The sequence below is a fragment of the Gallus gallus genome, chromosome 5 (genome assembly GCF_016699485.2).
Source record: "Gallus gallus isolate bGalGal1 chromosome 5, bGalGal1.mat.broiler.GRCg7b, whole genome shotgun sequence".
NCBI classification, from domain to species: domain Eukaryota; kingdom Metazoa; phylum Chordata; class Aves; order Galliformes; family Phasianidae; genus Gallus; species Gallus gallus.
Genome location: NC_052536.1, coordinates 23,703,407 through 23,718,894, shown reverse-complemented (window position 1 = coordinate 23,718,894; position 15,488 = coordinate 23,703,407). Strand labels below are relative to the sequence as shown.

The window sequence follows — 15,488 nt, the reverse complement described above, 5'->3', positions numbered from 1 at the left end:
TTACCACTGGTTTTGACATCTTAAAAAAATATTTGTTACACATGTTTATACCATGCGTTAACTTGGTGCTTCAGGTCCTCAGCCTTCACTAGAAATTCTGGGCAGGTAAATCTCCTTGTCTTCTCTGTCCTTCAGGAAGGCTGGGAAGATAATTTCTATGCTATAAAGACATAAACTCTGCTTGTAAATAATAATAAAAAATAACTGTAGGTGTATCTACAGTAACCTTATTTCATGATTTTGAGGTGATACAATCAGTGCCACTTGTCATGCTTTGCTTTGTGTATCAGGGCAGGCTTGGCTTGTGTGAACTGGATTAAATCCAGCTGGATGACACAAACCTGGAAAAGCCTATTTCAGGTGCACAGTTGGTACAGCCATTAATGGGTGTTCACTCTAAAGTATTAGAGTTTGTTCAAAGCAATTGCTCCTGAAATGTAAGTAAGGACATGGTGTCCTCAGCACCAATGGTTTCACTGAACAAATTCATGCCTAGTGAGCAACACTACCTACTAATGTACATGTGGTATATGTCATGTAACTTTCTGTTAGGGAATATTTTTAGTAGTTCTGAAGTAGTTTCAGGACTTGTTCCTAGCATAACGTAAGCAATTTGTTTCCCCCCCTTTTTTTTCCCCTGAGATTTGTCTACCTTCCAGCATGTTCTGGTTTTTCAATTGGAATGTTCTGTGAATGTTTTAGGGGCATCACAAACAAGACAATCTCATTTTAACTTGTTTAAAACACTGCACATATTTGATTTTAGGGGCTTCTTGAGAAACCACGTTATGTTTGTCTGAAATTTTAAATGCCAAATGTAGAGGGCTGCTTTACTTTGAATCTAGAATTCATCATTTTACTGTGATAGAAGAAAAGATAGTTTCATCTTTAACCCTTTAAAATGTAGGCAATGTTATTTCAGTCAGCAAGGCTATAACTTGCATATTAAATTCAATGCAAGCATGAGAAACTTCTTTGTGCTCATGATCCGACTACAACATAAATACATATTGCTATTAATGTGCTATGGAAAATGATGCAATCTAATTCTATTAATACCATTGTCAGTTTTGTTTACATAAACTTTATTGGCTGGTGTGTTGAGGAGGGTATTTCAGTTACATAATTAATGTTAGGTGTGAGAGGTTGTTGTTCCTATGCACCGAGAGCAGGCGTGCCAAGGCTTTAAGCCAGCACTTCGTTCCCTTTTGGTGTCTAACTAAATAGGTTTTGCTGTACTGGAGAACAGTTTGGAGGAATTAGATGATCGAGGGCATATTATTTAGAGAAGGAACTGCTGTTTCTCAGTATAGAGGAAAAAATAAAGGAGATCTCCTTTGGGTTCGGTCACTTGTCAAGTTGAAGTTATGTTTCCTATTAACTCAGTCTTCACTGCTTCTGCGATTACGTGAAATCAGAGCAAACGGAACTCATCACCATTTGCTCAATGTTATTTCCCAGTTCTGGAAGTTGTTACTCCAAACAAGGTGCAGAAAGGATGGTTTGGCTGGCACGGATCGCACCAAACCGTTCGCTAGCAGAACCACCCCTATGTAGCATCCAGCGTATGCCCGTGCCTGGCGATGGTCTTAAAGCAGCACACCTGTCAGCACAACCACCTGCGCGCTGTTATCGCCGTGCAGCCGACAGCCGAGGTCTGCCCTTCCAACCCTGCAGCGCCAGATGAAGTGCTGCCGAACGCCTCAGACCACCCCGCGGCGTACAGCTGCCCCTCCGGTCGCGCGGCCGTTAGCACGCGCAGCGCATCCCGGCCGCCCGACCCCGCTAAGATGGCGGCCCCTGACCCCCGCGCTTCCTCTTCCGGCCGAGGTTGCCATGGCGCTGCCCCCCCTCGGCCCACCCTCAGCCGCCGCCGTGTGTGTTTACATCGGGCGGGAGGAGCCGGAGCGCTGGGGGAGACGGGGACGCAGCCGGCGACGACGGCCGCCTGCCCTCCATCCCCTGCGGGCGGTGCGCGGGGAGACGCGGCATGAAGGTAAGGTGAGGCGGGGGGCGGCCCCCCGAGGAGCCGGGGCTCGGCGGGCGCCGGGCCGGCACCGCAGCACTGGGGTTCCGCGATCTCCTTGCGGCTCCGGGCTTCGCTTGCGGTTCTCCTCTCTCGGGCCCTTCCGAAGGCATGCGGGAAGGCAGCCCTCCCGGTTAGCTTGCCGTGCAGCCCCTGTTAGGGACGAGGTCGGTCGTCTCGTTTTGAACTTGGTGTCCTGGTGGAGGTGGATGCTGGGATGGGGTTATTAAAGTTGTAACGCAATAGCTCTCGCTGGAAAGCTTGTCTTTGCTGCTGTTGCGCTGGCTCGAGGAGTCAGACAGAGGATTACATTGCAAAAATGACTTACGGTTGTGCCAAGGTGTTTCCTTCTACTGTGCTGGATCTCTGTTGTTCATAAGGATACATACTTGCAAACTGCTCCCCTCTGTCAATCGCTCTGAAATATGAGGCACAGCAGGTGCTCCCTGTCTCCTTGGTTTGTCTAGCAGTGAGAATTTTATCCATCCTCTGCATCGTGAGCTCTTGGAGGCAGAAACTGTATGTACCTATGGCCTGCACCTGTCGTGATGGGGAACCCTGACTCAGGCCTTTCTGCAAACCTCAGAGCCAACTGTGAGATGGAAGTTGCCCAGTTTGTGTACACTTTGAGTGCTGGGCTATGTGACTTCTGGTCACTCAGGTCAAGTATCATCTGCACATGTATGAGGGGCTTCAGCTCTGGATGTCTGTGCAGCTCACGGATGGAAGGAGAGGGGCAGTTTCCAAGCGTATGGAAAGAAGTGTATATGAGTCACAGAACTGTAAGGAAGGGACCTGAAGAGATTGAGTCCAACCCCTTTGCTGAAGCAGGTTCAATAGTTTGTAGGTACCCAGATAGGTCTTGAATGTCTTTGTAGAAGGCAGTGCCATAACCTCTCATGACAGCTTTTCCTAGTGCTCCATCACTCTTACTGTAAAGAAGTTATTCCTGCTATGCAGCGTTAGTTTTTTATTTTGCTTAGCAGCTGAGGGTGTTGATTTTTCTTCTGTTTGATTGCTTGTTCTTATAGAGTGGGATAACAAAAATATGTATGAGGAGGGTATTTGTAAACAGCCTTATGGCCTTGGGTAAGCTGTTGGCTTGCACTGCACAACAGAAATCTTGGCGTGTTGGCTGAGTAGTACATCCAGCTTGAGGCCAAAATAGAGAAAAGCCTTCTTTCGGCTTCTGCTTTATTGCATGCAGGGTAAACTGCTGATTATTCTTGCTAAGCCCCTTATTTCTGCTGAATTCCTTTTTTGCCTTGACCAGAGCAGGAAAGCTCATGGCTGTTTTGAATGGCCTCACGGAAAATAGGGCAATGCGTGAGTGGAGTCGTGTTGTGGTTGGAAGGAATTCATGTGTGTCCAGGGGGAGAGTCTGACTTCCTTCCCCCCCCCCCCCCCCACCCCCCCTTTTAACAACTGTGAGCATTTTGGTATAAGAAGCTCCATAGTTTTCAAGTAACTTACTTCAGTATCTATTTCTTTCCATGTGTACCACCCTCTGCTGTAGTTTTTGCTTGAGTTTCCTCAATGTAATTTAAAGTCTTCAGATGGGTTGTGTGTGGTGGAAGTAATTGTTTTTAATAAACAGCTGTAGTGCATCAAAATGCTTGTGCCTAGTTCTTTGAGCTCATACAATGGGGAAGAAATTGGGGAGGAGGAGGGTTCTGTGTGGCCTGAACCTTTTTCATGGATCTGCTCACAAATAATTCAGCCTGACTTTAAAACGAATCAATGTGAAGTTCTCTAAATTGTTGATCAGTGCAGGGAAACAACATTTAAGAATCGAGCTTTTTGAGAAGTTAGCTTCCCCATTTCTTCCCTAATTGCTGCTATGCCTTGGGAAGTATATCTGAAGTTGTGTGCTTCTTATCAGCATTTGTTTTGAGTCTTTTTTTGTTGTTGCTGATCAGCAGGTTGCTGAGAATGCAGGGCTGTCAGAGTAAAACAAGCTGATGCTGGCTTGTATAAGGATGGTCTGTCTGGTTGGAAGAGTGGAAAGTGGCTGAGGAGAAGTAGTAACATCAGGGGAGTTCTGCTGTGCGAGTAATCCTTCCAGGATCTGTAACTTGTGTGTGGTTGCTGGGGAAACTGAAGTTTGTGCTTCATTTTTAAGTCAATCAAATAAAATAAGTATTCTATCTAAAAGGTACAGGGAAAGCAACGTGGCAAATTGGTTGTTTAAAGCTTGAAGTGCTGAAGCTGGAGGGGATTTGGGATCATCTCAGTGCTCACTTTGCTTCTGCTCCCATCTCTTTCAGCCATTGGTGATGCTTAGAGATGGCATCTATGGAGCTTTCCAGGCAACCCAAAATATAAAATTGGTTGAAACCTCAATTTCCTAAGCTATAAGACAGGAATGAGATGCAGTCAGCTTGAGGGTGAACCGTAGTTATACGTTGGAGTACATATTCTCCACAGGTTACATATCAGAATCACAGAATTGTAGGTGTTGGAAGGGACCTCCAGAGATCACTGAGTCCAAGCCCCTTCCAAAGCAGGCTTCCTACAGCAGGCTGCACAGGGATGTGTCCAGACAGGTCTTGAATATCTCCATGGAAGGAGACTTCACGACCTCCCTGGGCAGCCTGTTCCAGTGCTCTGTCACCCTTACTGTGAAGAAGTTCTTCTGCATATTGGTGCAGAACTTCCTTTGTGCCACTTTATGGCTGTTTCCCCTTGTCCTGTCCTCAGAGCGCTGAAAAGAGGTTGGCTATATCCCTTTGTCTCCCACACCTAAGATATTTATAAACATTAGTAAGATCCCCTCTCACTCTTCTTTTCTCAAGGCTGAAATATGAAATGTTTTCTGGCTGAAATATGTCAAGAGCAAAAGCTTTTCTTCAAGGGCAGAAGATTATGATAGCAGGAAAATGTACCAGGCTGCATTAGGAGCCTGGGTACCAAGTCTTTTAAGGTAGGAGGGCTGTTCCATTTATTGGGGATGTGGATAACTGTGGGGAGAGGACCTAGCCCTTGCCCATCATGTTGTCAGCCACCAGTTATCATCCCACAGTGAGTTTCTAACACTGTCCTGTGGAACTCAACTCTGAATTTCTCAGGTCTTGTCAGAATCGAAGGATGTGCTCGCTTCCTGGCTAACAACCTCTTTACACCTCATCTTGAACAGGTGAATGAATTAGGGCATTAGAGTCATCCCTGCTGACTGCCAGCTGCTGCAGCAACTGCTTCTACCAGCGCTGCTCCTGTCATTGCTCTAACTTAAATGCACTCAGAGGAACGAAAGGCACTGAGACAGTGTTGAAATTCCTTGGGAAAGCAGGCTCAAAGAGGTGATTTTGTTGAAGTAGCTGCTCCCCTTTTCATTGGATTCAGATGATTCTGAGAAGTATAGGGAGAGATGGTGGTGCTTGTGTTCACATACTTTAGAATGAGAGTGTGTTGTATGAAACTCTGAGAAACTTTTTTAGCTATATTTAAGAAAACAAATGTGAACTTACTGCCTGTAGTTGTTCTGTTTTTTTTTCCTAACTGCTTTTGATACCTGATGCTGGCGGGTGAATACTGGAGATCTAATAAGAGGCAGGTGTTTTGAAGTCCCATCAAAAGTTAAGGAAAACCAAAGTAAATATTTTTCTTGCTTGTAATTTCAAACAGCTTGGTTCCTGAGGGGTGTCGTGGATTGTCCTGTCAAAACTTGATGTATGTGTAACTTTGTGTCTGAGCCCTGCTAGGCACCATCACAGGACAGCTGAAATGAAAAGCACTTTGGAAAGGAACAGCTTATAAAAGGGAGAACAGATGAGGTATTGCTTGCTGTGAAGTATGTTGTCTTTTTTTTCCAGCATGTAGTCCTAAATTTTTAATAGAAAGTGGGAGAAGAGTGAATGTAACTGATAGGAAAAGTAAAAGGGACCACAGACTGTACGAATACTATAAATAGCTCTGACTTAAATATTCCCCTATGAGGGGGCATCTCTGGTAAGCACACAACCTTATGAACTTTGTAGTGGTTTTCCTTTCCCAGTGTTTTAGCTGAATTTCAGGGGGACAGGGAGAGGTTTCATGCCTTCAGTGTTCTGGGCAAGGTATGTGCTAGCAGGGGGGGTGCTCTTGATGCAGTTCATTTTGTGACTGAAGTCATGAAAGCGGCTTATGCCTTGTGTTAGCAGACTTTATGATCTTACCACTTGTGCACTGCTGCCCAAGTTCTGGTGCAATTCCTCTGCCTTCCTTCTATGTAAATATCCAGGAAAAACCTGTGCACCTTGGAGATCCAAACTGCTAGCAACTGTCGCCAGAATTTTTCCTTATAAGTCAATGGGTGCAATGTCTGCAGTTGTTATGATCAAGTGTTTTCTCTGTCTGACAGCTGTTTTGTTGCTGGGTGAAGTAACTCTAGCTGTAATGCTGTATGCAGCAACTTGTGATCTTATTTACACTTCTTGTGGTTAATTTAGAAGCAAATGAGAGAGATTTCTACGATGCCTGAAATAAAAGGGGCATTATTGCTGGCAGCACTTCTGGCTTTGAGTCGATGCATGGGGGTTAGGTGTAAAATTGGAGAGCTCGGGGCTAGCACATGTAGTGCTTGCTCTGGATGGTAAGTAAATAATTTGAGATGTTATGCCTGTAAAACACTATGACAGCAAATGCACAGAGCAACAAGCAACACTCTGAGCTTAAAGAGCTGACATCCTCCTTCATGAGGAAAAAAAAAGACTTTACTAGCTAGCTATCAACAGAAGCATCGGGATAGTGATGTGCAGTAAGTGCAGCATATTACAATCTCCTTGTTAAGTTTTGTCTTAATTAAAAAAAATGGAATTGTGAGTTCTGAAGAAGTCAGCCTCTGTTTCAGGCTGTTCCATGGAAAGCTCTGTTGGGGGTGCTCGTGTTTGTCGGGTTGGATACATGCTTATGTACTATGTATCTTGAGTTTTGTCACAGAAACCATTGTGTTCTAGCTGTGAAAGCCCTTGGAGCAACTGATTATTTCAGCTCATTAAAGCTACAACAGTAGTTGTGCACTATTAAGGAAATGCATGCAGGTAATGTAATTCAAGTTGGCCATATGAAACCACTGTTTAGAAACGCTGCTTAGTGCAGCTCTCTGTGAGCTCTTTAAAGTACGGCATGCCAAAGCCACACCTCACTGAGGACAACAGCAAGGAAAAGGGTTGTCTGTAGTGTGGTTAAGACAATATTAATGAACTCTGGTATAGGCCTGAGTTATTAAACAGAGGGCTTATCTGTATTTCAGACAAATTTCTCATGCGGTCTCCAACTTTCCAGAGTGTAAAGATACTTGCAGGTCTCATTAGGAAAATGGGAAATATTCCTCCTACAGTGTATGCTGTCCAGTTTCTTTAGTCAGTGACATTGCTGTTAGTCATTAAATCTACCTGCCAAGAAACAAGGTGGGGAAAACATACTGCTTTTGCTATTTGAAAAAAGCTGTGGGTTGTAGCATCTCATTAGTGTTTACTTTTGATGGTAGGAGTATTTCTTCCTCTTCCCTTATGATATTACCTATATCAGAGAATGATCTGTTGTTGTTAGAGGTTACTTGATACTTTGATATATTGTTTATTAATTGCATTCAGAGTTGTGTGCGGTGCTGTGGGATCATGCTTTGGGCCAACATCATTCCATATCTGGGCTCTGTTTCAGAGTCTGTCAGGTGTTGCTGTAGTGACTTTATGTATTGGACTGTCCCCCACTTTACTGCTTGTTAATGTTTCAGTTACTCTGTGCAATGACACTTTGCCTTCATGGAACTTATTTTTTTGAAGTGAGTGCAATTCTATGCAGTCAGTTTTTCAGTAAAAATAATAATAAAAAAAGCATTCTGGACAAGGAATACTCTTCCTTGCAAAGACAGCAGTTCAAACTGGAGTTGATAACAAATCGTGGAGCCTTTTTCTGGGTAATTTCTCAGCTCTCATGCTGCAGTGGTATATTATCTCTTGGTGATTGCGCTGTTGAACCATCTCCAAGAGAGGAGTGCTCTTTGTGTCAGGCCAGTACATGATCAGAAGTGAGGTGTGTTGGTTTTGTTTGCTTATTTTTCAGAAATGCTTTCTGTGCTAACACTGATTTAGTAACTGAACCCAGATGGAAAAGATTGTCAATCAAAATAGAACTCAATCAAATTGCTAGCTCAGAAGTGCAGAACTGTCAGAACCATTGCTGGCTGTATTGACTTTTTGTTGTGTGAGGGTAAGAAGTACAAAGCGGACTGTTTACTATCTTGCTGAATAGAGATTAGACTGTGGCGTTGCTTTGTTGGGAACTTATTTATGCCAAGCAAATCCTAATTGGAATTACTCGTGGTGTGAGGTTGTTTTATTACTGTAGAAATAGGATTTGACTCTTCTGCTGAGAACAATAGAACTTGGGCTTGATTTGGGGTTAGCTGCACAAAAACTCGGCCTCATTGCCTCCTTCCTCTGCAGGCATGTTCTGCCCCATTGTTAGGACAAAATTAGATGTTGTTGAAATCACAGCCTTCCTAATGTGTTTGCCCAAGTGCAGAGAAGAACAAGTAATCTAAGCAACTTTTCCAGTACGTTCTCACAGCGTACTATGAACAAAGTGCTATAATTTTACACTGCTGTCATCCTCAGCATTTCTATTTCTGTACTTTCCTTTAATGTTCTAGGGGATTTATAACTGCAACTCAAATTCCCCTTGGGCTGAAACCTAGCACAGAAGCTCTCATTATGAGCTAACCTTGTTTTGTGGAATTAAAAGCAAAGCATCCATCAAGAGGCTCTCTTCAACCTACAGGAAAGTGGAAAAAACTGTTTATGGTTGCAGATCAATTTTTCCTCTTCTCTACAGGAGAAGTGCAGCCAACTTTGGAAACCCCTGAGGTGTGGGCGTGCAGTTAAGTGATGACTGATTCACTGGAGCGCTCCTATGGCATTTAGAGAAATTTAAATGGAAGTCTTAATTCTACAACATACTGGAAGTTTATTGCTGAAATAAAACCTGCAGCTGCAACAAACACCTGCCTCCAGAAGGTGCAGCAACAGTGCTTCCAGCTTGTTCCTGCAGTTGGAGAGCAGCTCCCAGCACTGGTGTTTAGGCTGGTAGTTGGTAGTGTTGGGTAGTCCTGTGCCTTAGCTGAAATGAAGTACCTGTAGACAATTAGCTCCCTGGAAAAGAGGCTTTGTGATGAACTACACAGGGTCCTACTTGTTGAAAAATTCTTGTTAAAGGCAAAGAGAAAGTCATTTCCTTAGAAACTGAGGCTTTTTGTCTTTCAATAGAAGTGGAAAGGACGTTCCATTCTAAGCCACAAGTCACTTACAAGTGTGAAAGATGGGATAACTTAATTTGATTAAACATGAAATATCAAAAGTAAGTTCTCTGGAGCTTTGTTACAGTGGTTGCATAGAGGAGAGACCCTAAATTAACACCAGCCTTAATGATGTCATTGTAGAAAAGCTGGATGACATGTAGCTGTTGCTACTGGGTCTGACAAGCCTAACATCAGCATGCATTGGGCCTAACCATAATGTGTCCTATTCCCCTCCTGTTTGGGGGAAACAAATAACTGCTGGGGGCTTTTTGTGCTTTTAGGAATGGGGAAAGTATGTGATGCACTGGAAACCAATTATATTTAGTCTTGTGGGCGTGAAATAAGCATTCCTTAAATGTAAGGAAGAAAAGGTCAATGCTTTCACTAAGGTACTTTGAAAATGTCGTGTTAGATTCCCAAAGTACTTTGCAAGCTCTCCTGTGCTTAGGGATGATTTCACTTCTTTATCCCCACAGATCCACCCAGTTTTGGAACTCTCTAGAGAAACATTTGTCCTTCATAGTTGTCAGCTGAGATATGTTTTATGCTACCTTTAAAAATAAATAGAAAACAAAACAAAAAAGGTAAAATGGTGTTGGATTAGCGCTCAGAGTGGAGTGGTGAAGCCTTCACTTCTGTTAATTTCCTCCTGCTAAATTGCTTTATTGGAATGATGTTTATGTAGAATGCCAGATCTGAACACGGGTGCTGGGCAGGACAGAGGACGTGATGATATAGGCTGGCAGCTGTAGGTTTGTGTAGGATGAAGCAGGAGGTGTGACCTCATGGGCCTCTACAGGGAGGATTTTCTAGAAGGAAGAAGTGAAGCTCCAATCTTAAGGGCAGTGCAGGGACAAATTTGAAGATGAATGTCAGAAAGGAGAAACTGCTGTGATGTGTTCAGGAACAAGAATAGAGATGTACAATCTAGGTCAGGAAATACATACGTTTTTCACTTGAAATTGCACAGAGAAATTAGTAGCTGGAGTTTGGCCAGGAGGCCAGAGTAATTTTTAAAGGCTGGTCGAAGAACTGAAATACAACACTGCTGGTGCAGCCATGGCTTTGGGCTTTAAATTCCTCCAGCTTCAGCTCTACAAAGGGGAAGTGATTCCTAATAGACTTCACTATAATGGAGCGAAGTATGAGAGTATTCATGCGTGTTGCCCAGTGGGCTCTTTTTGCTTTGGTTTTTTGGCTTTTTTTGTACAACTTATCTAGGAAAAAATAGTATTTCTAGGAATAGAGTACGAATGACAAGCAGGGCTGGAATTGTAAAGTATGTGCCTCTCTTTGTTTGGGAACAGCAGTGAAGCTGTTTTCTTACTAGTCATAAACAGAAGGGAGCTCAAAAATATTTGCCCCAAACTGCATGAAATTTCAATAATAAGAAAAAATTCACTGGATTTTTTTAATATTGTTTTTTTCCCCCATTGCTGTTGGCCTTGTTCTTTTTTTTCTAGGTTATTCGCTAGCCTAATCATGGTTCATTGAACAGTGAGTAAGCAGCCTTCATTTTAAGCTTATATGTGATAACTAGTGCAAACTGGAGAAGTAGAGTCCAGAAGGCCTGAATATGTGTGTGTGCAGAGGGGACTGGGATTTTGGGTTACTTCAACACTGCTTGTAGGGACTTACTAGTAAGCTTAGCAATTCCCATGACTTACATGTTTGGGTATTTACAGTGACAGTCTTGTGTCACTGTTGACTTAAATGCAGAGTGGGCCAATCGTGGCTGCCTAGTGTTGGGAGTGCTCCTGTCGTTCCTTTTTATTCCTGTATAAACTGCTGAGAATGAGATGGGATAGGCTGTTTGTGTGACTGACTGTGCTGAAATCATATATTGATACAGTTGTCAATTTCAGTGTCACTGAGATAACTCAATACCTTGTGGAAAATACCCTCCCTGGGTGGGAACCTTCTTCCTTTCTGTCACTGCAGCATTTGTAAAATATATCGTCCTTAAATATACTGAAAACCCTGGCATAACACTGAAGTCCTGAATTATACTCAAGTGTTGTGTCCCAGGGAAAAGTGTGAGGTGCTGATAAGTGATTATGCTCCCTTTCATGGCACTTATTTAATTCAATACTGGCAGTCCTCTCGATCCATAAATACATAGCCTTCTGTGAAACACAATGTGAGACAGCAAAATGCAGTTCTTTTCAATTGTATGTTCCTAGGCTCTGTGCCATAACCTATTCCTATAATAGTACATGTTTAAATCAGTGCTTCTTCAGTGCCTCTAGTGAGGAATTGAACCACTTTCTCAATTTAAAAGACTATACAAGCCTATATAATGAAAAGAATATTGTGCAGTTAACAACCTACTGATGCTTCTGAACTGTTGATGCATCTTCCTGCTTCTTAAATGCTTCTGGAATAGAATAGTTCAGTTGGAAGGGACCTATGAAGATCATAAAGTCCAGCTGCCTGATCTCTTCAGGCTAGCCAAAAGGTAAAGCACATTATTAAAGGCATTATCCAATTGGAGGGAGCATCGATGTAAAAGCAATGTTTGTGTGCATTACTTCTGCCGTAGCTGAAGCTTGAGATGATTATAGAATTGTTGTACACTGCATGGCTGCTCATCTGTAAGCCATTAACTTATGCAGTTGTATGTATTCCACTCTGTTATTCATCTGTCAAGGATCCTTAAGAATGAAAAAAGCAAACCTCACTGATGCCTCATTCTAGAAATAATCATTTAAAATACAAAGTGGAGACCAACAATTTAACCTATAACTTAGTTATAAATCTTGTTATAAGAGTTTCCTAGGTTTGTTGTTTGCTGTAGATTACCACGCTGCTGTACTAAATATTGATGATGATTACCAAGCTTGCAGCAGACCTGGTGAGCTGAACTCAATAGATATAACTAAAATGGCGATGGGCATATTAATCTAATATACAGAGCTGTTGTAAAGAGTTTGTATCTCATGGATAACATCTGTCAATTTTTGAGCCCTGAGTATTACTTCTAGGTACGGATACTAGAACTTAGCATCTCATCTACTGTTAAGTGTTTCACATTTTAATCACCTAGTGGAACTCAGTTCTGGCACTCTGCACACTTACTCAGTGCTCTCAGTGATTAAAGTGATATACTGAAGTCTGATAAACACAGATGTTTGAGACTGCTTCTCCTAGAGCTCCTTACTTAAGGCAATTAGTGGCAAGATATGAATGTGATAAAATACCACTGAATAATTTGGCTTATACCATAGAAAACATTTCCAACTTTATTGTAGGAAGTAAGAGTTTTCAGGGTTCCTTGCAGACAGCTTTATATTTTATTTTTTGTTATTTTTAATGTTAAATCTTGAAATGTGGAAAGTAAATTAGTTTTGTTCAGTGTTTGTTGAAACAATTATCAAAAATACAAAGAAGTGTTCAGAAAACAGCTCAAATTACTGTGATTTCTTGATTAAACCTCGCTTTAAATATTCTTTCTCTCTCTCTGTTAGATGTTAGGAACGTTCTATAAAAGTGTAATCTTGGATCATGTACTTCTGTGGGACTGCAGTAGCAAGTGTTCAACTTCTGAATTGGAAGTGAGTGTTATCCAACAGCATCTCAGCCACGGACTTTGTAGGGATCTGCTCTGGGTTCTGTTTTCTGTAGTTAATGTCTGCTTTTTTTCTTTAGTCCTGGGCAATCAGAATGTCTCATCGGGCAGCATACAATTAGTATGGCCTTTAAGCCTTGCCTCGTGTGCAGGGTTCTTTAACTGTGCGTTGGTTTGCTTTGTTTTCTTAAGTAATTTTGATCTGGCCAACTGGAAAGCACGGGTGGAGGATTAGGAGACCTTGTCTGGAACTCTTACAGCTGTGGTTCAGAACGTTTGCAGTGAAATATTGGTACCTTGTGTCCTACATGTCTATACTTTTCATATGAAAATACATCTTGTTTTAGTGTACTAACGTAGTTGTCTTTTTCCTTTCTCCCTCTGTAGCATTAATGGATAGAAATGTTTTGGAATATACTGCCCGTGGCAGATACAGAAATGTACTGAAGTGTGTACTCTATTCAATTTCCTGCTCCTGTCTGGAATTTTCTTTACACATTCTTAAATAGATCATATTAGCCAGGTGAAGTGATGAGAGAGACCTTGTTGTCCATAACTGATTCTTCAGTTTGAGTTTTTGGGTCAGGTTATTTCAGTCCAATTACTGCTTTCTTATCTATGCTTTGTGGTAAATATATATTTTTTTCTCCTTTCATGATAACTACCATAAGGCTTAATGCAGTGTTTTAACCAATACGTTGTAGTGGTCTTATCACTTCAATCAAAGCTGGGTGCTGTTGATATGAGGTGTTATTTTAAATGCAGAGGAAGTCCTCCTTTAAGCCTAAGTAATGTTTGTGCAGTTGTGGCTGGCTGGCATCGGGGTTACAACAGTGGCACACACAGTAGGCTTGTATGCTTGTGGGCTTGTGCTTGTGTATGTGGATATACATTTTCAGGTAGTGTAGGCTACAAGCCTGTTTGTTTTCAAAGAGCCCCAAAGCTTTGTTTCTAATGGTGCTCTGCTTCTGATTTCACTTTGGCTATGTTAGCATTTGAAAAGAAAACTTTTTTAAAAAGCTCCTTAACTATCCCTACGGTTCACTCTGCTTTTACTTAAAAGAGGAGTGGGAATGGGAGGACAGCACCTTGTTTATTTTTTTCTTCAATACTTTGACATTGAAAAAGCAACAGTATTTTCATAGATCTGCAGTGAATTCACTTGTCTTAAATACAACTGAATGCTCTCAAAGTTGGCAAATCTGATAAATCGGCTCATATCTGTACACAAGCAATGTTGAAGGCTCTTCCCAAGATTCTGCAGGCTGGGAAGAAGAATTGCAGGACTTTGGAGAGGAATCTGGTAGTTTTCCAATAGAGATTTGTGTAGCATGTGCAGATACAAATGTGACTGATAGGGGAAGACCACGTAGTCAATAGACCTGGTTGGGTTAGGAGATGATAAACAAGTTTGCTTTGTCTTCCTTTGAAAGATGAGGTGTTGGGACCATTTGTATAACTCATGTTTATCTACTGTGTTCAGCAGGGCACCAGTGTTTAAGAACCTGGTCTTGGTGAGATGTACAGGAATCCTTTTAAATCAAAGACTGTATTTCTTTTCTTGAAACTTCCAACTGATGGTGAATCTGCTGCCACCCTTGGGAAGGGAGGATTTGAATTGATTCCGTTCCATGCATTATAAGTGAAAGGTGAAAATTTCTAAATGATCAGTTTCTATTTTAGCCCACTCGGACCCTCATACTTTTTTAGTTGCTTGTTCTGCTAGCTTGAGAGTTCTTTTTTTGCCCCTCCTTTAAGTCATCAGACCACAGACAAACCTACCAGCAGCATTCTTTGTGAGCTGAAGGGAGCCCCTCGTGTCCTTAACGTCTGGCATATTATCTAATCCAGTAATTAGTTTTGTGGTTCCTTTCTGAATGTTCTCCAGCTTACCTCCTCTTGTTCTGTTCTACAGGGACCTAGCATAGAAACACAGATGGTGGAAGATGAAACTGAGACAACAAGTGAAGATCTGCCCCCTCATCTGCGGGAAGAACCTCCCGAAGGTACTGTAATGGCATTCAGTACAAATTCTTTGCATTAAACTGGGGAAGTGATCAGGTCAAGAAAGGTTTTTTCTTTTTTTCATTCATGATTTGACTTGAGGGCCTACCTTTGCCTCTTATCTGCAAGGGATAAGGCTTTGCTGAGAGCTGAGCCAACCTCCCACCCAGGGCTCTGGCCAGCCCCCAAGCCTACTTTTACATCTGAAGAGTACTGCACCCACTGCAGTGCTCATAACGTTCTGCATTCTCTTTAACAATGTGGCTTCTGATTAAAACTGTCCTACCTGATCATCCTGCATGTAGGGTTAGGAATAAAAAGCCTCCTGTATTGTTTGTGATATCTTGAGCAATTAGGGAAGGCTTCCAAAGTGGTCAGCTGTGCAGCTTTCTGCTATTGGTACTGGCTGCAGCAGAGCCTTGTTAAAGATGAGCATTTTGATTTTGTTTCTTTCTGCCATTTCTCTTGGAAGCCAGCTTAGCCATCTGAGGAGGAGGCTGTGAGAGGCTGTCAGTCAGTGGGAGGCTCAGAAATGCCAATTTTTAATTAAAAGTCGTGTTTGCAGTGACATGCTCTGGATGTATAGGGGGAATGGACTCTTTCAACTGTGTAAC

General features: G+C 42.3%; 1 protein-coding gene across 4 annotated transcripts in view; it reads left to right on the top strand.

The window, feature by feature from the left end:
- Positions 1-15,488, top strand: part of LOC776275 (UPF0444 transmembrane protein C12orf23 homolog) — a 217,972-nt gene that overhangs the window by 28,065 nt on the left and 174,419 nt on the right. For 3 of the 4 annotated variants that reach the window (XM_046942536.1, XM_015287151.4, XM_040701415.2), the window contains one exon: positions 14,786-14,876. In XM_046942536.1, coding sequence (XP_046798492.1) covers positions 14,807-14,876 — 70 coding nt within the window. In that variant the 5' untranslated portion in view covers positions 14,786-14,806. Of the gene's footprint in view, positions 1-1,912; positions 1,997-14,785; positions 14,877-15,488 lie in introns of those variants that run through there. The other variant, XM_004941612.5, reaches the window with a different exon arrangement.